This window comes from Teleopsis dalmanni, chromosome 1 (assembly GCF_002237135.1).
Source record: "Teleopsis dalmanni isolate 2A chromosome 1, ASM223713v2, whole genome shotgun sequence".
NCBI classification, from domain to species: domain Eukaryota; kingdom Metazoa; phylum Arthropoda; class Insecta; order Diptera; family Diopsidae; genus Teleopsis; species Teleopsis dalmanni.
Window position 1 is genome coordinate 204,253,625 of NC_051846.1, and position 5,058 is coordinate 204,258,682.

Sequence of the window (5,058 nt, forward strand, 5' to 3'; positions counted from 1 at the left end):
CTTCTTCTTTCATTTATTTTTGTTTAGTTTTTATATAATATATTATAGAATTGAAATCGTTCTACTGTATTTATTTAATTACAACTTTTATTACAGACTTAACAGTCCAAGAAATTTATATACAAACATTAAAAATTACGAGTTCGTTTGAAAATTATGAATAGCTGGGTGCTGCCAACAGGCAAGGTCTGGTACTCGAAGAGTTCAAACTCATACATAAATAATTAAAAGCACATCCTCTGTTGAGAGGTAAGTAAACTTGCAATCAACATAAAATGTTCTTCTCGTCGTAAAAGATACTTTCCGTCGTACTTGTGCAGTTGCAATTTTCAATGTAAATGGAAACTGGATTAGTGGACAGACGTACTTAACAGTGTTAGTCAAATTGACTAACATTGACAGGTGTTGAGAGATAAGTTTAAATTGAAGCATAAATCAACTAACTAAATAAACTGCTAGTAAAAATGTAGTAAATAACTCCAAGTTTCATTCTATCTTGATTGTGATTAAGGAGGTGGTATTTTACAGCTCGCAAAAATAAATAGTAAAAATAAATACGCAGGAGTTAAATTAATGCTTTCATTGAAGTTCAACAGAAATGAAAGTTAAATAGGTTTAAAGCTTACGAATAAAAATTATTTAAATTTTAATACTTTATTGTTTTTGTAATATGGTCACCTTAATCTAAAAATATATTATAAGGTAACCTTATTATGGTTAATACTCATCTCTCTTAGTAGTAAGTGATAAAATGTAAATTTAGTCGTTAAGTACTCAGTGTAACAAGAATATTATAGTGGCGACGAGGAGAAAAAAAAAAAACAAAATCCAGTAAAAATGGCCACAGTGGAAAAAAATCAAATTTTGGGTAAATTACCTAGTTTTGACCACGAAAATGGTTCGTGGAGTATTTATAAGTCGAAGTTGCAGCAGTTCTTGATCTGCAACCAAGTGACAAACGAAATTCAAAAAAAAGCAATGCTGGTTACGTCATTGGAGGAGAGGAGTTTTATGCTGTTACAGAATCTATTGAGTCCAAAATTGGTGGACGCAGTAGAAGTCACTTATGAACAATGTGTAAAGGTATTGGAAGCACATTTCAAGCCAGTGACAATTGGTTTTGCTGAGAGGTGCAGATTTTATGGCGCCAGTAAACAGCAACAAGAATCGGTAAACGATTGGGCAATAAAACTGCGAAATTTAGCTACACAATGCAATTTCGGTGAACACCTTGAAATGGCGTTAAGAGATAAGTTTATAATGGGCCTTGAAAGAAGTATAGTCAAGGACAAGTTAATGTTAGAGTCAGTAGAAACATTAACTTTTGAAAAAGCGGTACAAATGGCGAAAGCAGCGGAATATAGCCAACAGCCGTTAGAAGCAGCAGTTAAAGAGGAAATATTTTACATGCGAAACAACACATCAAATAACGGGCGATACAGTGCAGCGCAGCCGCAGCGACGACATGGTCAGCAGCGCAGTGAGAAATGGCAGCATGATAATGAGAGACAGCAGATGCAAAAAGAAGAAGTAAAAAAGTGCGAAGTGTGTGGGTATAATAACCATAAAAGCAGTGTATGTAAATATAAAGATTATAAATGCAAAAAATGCAATAGGAAAGGGCATTTAAAAAAAATGTGTTTGCTAAATAGAAAAGATTTTAATTTTTTTGAATCAAATTTTTTTCCGTTGGTGAATAAAGAAAAACAAATTGACGATCCAATTTATATAAATGTGAATGTGGAAAATCGAGAGTTTTGTATGCAACTGGACACGGGTTCGCAGTTTAGTATTTTTTCATTAAATGATTTTAAAAAATTTTTTAATATGAATCAACTAAAGAAGACTAATATAATTTTGAAGACCTATAATGGTGTAGAATTAAACCCTGTGGGAGTTGTGGACGTGCAGGTAACGTACAAAGAATTGTGCAGAGTAGTGAGATTTTTGATAGTACAAGGTGAGGGTCCAGCCTTGCTAGGCAGAAATTTTTTAAATGTTTTTGAAATTGATTTTAAAAAATTAAATTATGTTACTGTTGACAAATTAAGTGAAGAATTAAGAAATCAGTTTGCAAAGCTATTCGACAGTAAACTAGGATGTTTCACAAAAGGACAAGTTAAGTTGTCAGTAAAAGCAGGGTCGGTTCCAAAATTTTTTAAACCCAGGCCGGTGCCATTGGCAATTAAAGATAAAGTAGAAAAGCAAATAAAGGATTTAGTAAATATGGATGTGTTAGAACCGATAGAGTTTAGTGAATGGGCAACGCCGATAGTACCTGTATTAAAAAAGAACGGTCAGGTGAGGATTTGTGGAGACTTCAAAGTAACAGTAAATCCAGTCCTAATTGTGGACAAATATCCTTTGCCACGTATTGAAGAATTATTTGCAAAGTTACAGGGAGGTGATGAATTCACTAAATTAGATCTTACAATGGCATATCAACAGATGGAGTTGGATGAAGATTCAAGAAAATTGACCACCATTTCAACAACTAAAGGGTTGTTTCAATATAAACGTTTAGTCTACGGGTTGGCATCCGCTCCGGCAATTTTCCAAAAAATTATGGAAAATTTGTTGCTAAAAATTGAGGGAGTAGTTGTTTTTATTGATGATATACTGATCACAGCAGGGAATAGAGTTGAACACGTTAAACGAGTAAAACAAGTGTTAAGTGTTTTACAAGATGCAGGATTTTCATTATCCCTAGAAAAGTGTAATTTTTTCTGTAAAAAAGTGGAATATTTAGGTCATATTATCGATAAAGAGGGGTTACATACTAACCCTGAAAAAATTAAGATGATCAAAGATATTGCTTATCCAAAAAATCTGAAAGAGCTTCAAGCATTTTTGGGAATGATAAATTTTTATAGACGCTTTTTACCAAATCTGGCAAATATAGCTTCTCCATTGTATGACTTAATGAAGGGAGATAGTCAGTTTGTCTGGACAAACGAATGTTCTAAAGCAATAGATAAATTAAAGAATTTAGTAATAGCGGATAAATGTCTGACACATTTTAATCCGGAGTTTGGAACAAAGTTAACAGTAGATGCAAGTCCGATTGGCGTGGGAGCAGTACTTTCACAGGTAGCGCCAGACGGTGTTGAAAAGCCAATCGAATTTGCTTCAAGAATTTTGAAGCCAGTAGAAAGAAAGTACTCTCAATTGGATAGGGAGGCAGTAGCTATTTTGTTTGGTGTTACCAAGTTTCACCAATATCTATATGGACGTAAATTTATACTTGTGACAGATAATAAACCCTTACAGTATATTTTTAATCCTAAAAAAGGTATACCGCAGATGGCGGCAAACAGATTACAACGTATTGCGTTAGCATTGTCGGGTTACAATTTTCAGGTTGAGCATATCAGATCAACACAAAATGTAGCAGATTACTTTTCAAGATTTCCGTCCAAAATCTACTGTGAAAATAAATGGTTAGAGTCTGATGTGTATTTTAACTATGTTAAAGAAAGCAACAAAATTCAGTTAGATTTAGAGTTAGTAAAAAAAGAGACTGAAAAAGATAAGGTGCTACAAAAAGTTAAAGAGTATATTCTTAAGGGTTGGCCAAGCAAATGCACAGATGTAGATATGGAACAATATTTTAGGAAGAAGAATGAACTATCTTATGAGCAAAATTGTGTTTTCTGGGCTTATCGAATTGTAATTCCTAAAAGCTTACAACATAGGGTAGTGGAATTATTACACTCATCACACATGGGAATAGTGAAAATGAAGTCTAGGGCAAGAGAATGTTCTTGGTGGCCAAAACAAACTAATGATTTAGAAATAGCAGTTAAAGGTTGTGAGCCATGTCTTAAAACAAGGGCAGATCCACCTAAGCAGGAATTAAAAGTATGGAAGTGGCCAGACAAACCTTGGAGTAGGGTGCACATTGATTTTTTTGGACCATGTTTTAAGCGATGGTGTTTAATTATAATTGATGCACATACCAAGTGGATTGAATGTATTGACATGGGTAGAAATACAACTAGTAAGGCAGTAATAGAAAAATTGCAGGATGTTTTTGCACGTTTTGGACTGCCACATGAATTAGTGTCTGATAATGGAACTGCATTTGTATCCAACGAGTTTAAAATATATTTAAAGAATTGTGGTATTAAGCATTTCACAACTCCGGTAGGGTATCCTGCAACTAATGGTCAGGCAGAAAATGCGGTTAAAACCGTAAAAAACGCGTTAAAGCGAAGTCTACTTAATGTTGATTCAGGACATTTTAATGTAGTATTAAATAAATTTTTGTTTGATTATCGTAATACTAAACACTGTAGTACAGGTATTGCGTCAGCTACGTTAATGTTTGGTCGGCAGTTGCGGACAAAACTAGATTTATTTAATCCACATAGAAAAGTTGAAATAAATGTAAATGTTAACAAAATAGTAGAAGAAAGTCAAAACAAGCAAAAGAAATATTATGGATCGAGGAACAATAGGTTCAAAGAAAATGAGGCCGTGATGGTAAAAGATTATTCCATACCAGGCCGAGTAAGTTGGGCAAAAGGCTATGTATCTAAAAAGTTAGGAAGACAGATATATATAGTTAAAACTGAAAATGGAAAAAACTGGAAAAGACATGCAAATCAAATGATTGGTTGTAAGAACAATTTTCAGGAGGAAGAAAATAGGTCTAAATTATTTAAAGAACCAATAGTTGAGGAAAATATTGGTAGTAAGGCAAAAGATATTGTAAGTCAAAATGTGGAAGAAAATATTGTAGATCAGAAAGAAAAAATTAATTACAAGTATAATTTGAGAACACGTAAATTTAAAGATAACATGAAACAATTGTAAAGGGGGGGTATTGTAATATGGTCACCTTAATCTAAAAATATATTATAAGGTAACCTTATTATGGTTAATACTCATCTCTCTTAGTAGTAAGTGATAAAATGTAAATTTAGTCGTTAAGTACTCAGTGTAACAAGAATATTATAGTTTTAATGATTAAAAATTTTAAAATTATAATTTTGTTTTTAAACGGGCTAATCGGGTCTATAATTAATTAAGTAATCTTTAAGGTACCTTGAGGAT

At 32.9% G+C, this 5,058-nt stretch overlaps 1 protein-coding gene across 1 annotated transcript; it reads left to right on the forward strand.

The window, feature by feature from the left end:
- Positions 1–837: 837 nt before the first annotated feature.
- On the forward strand, positions 838–4,818 carry LOC119667102 (uncharacterized protein K02A2.6-like). Its single transcript, XM_038076388.1, has 2 exons — positions 838–1,553; positions 2,052–4,818. Exons 1-2 carry the CDS (start codon positions 838–840, stop codon positions 4,816–4,818), a joined length of 3,483 nt encoding a protein of 1,160 aa, XP_037932316.1.
- Positions 4,819–5,058: the final 240 nt, after the last annotated feature.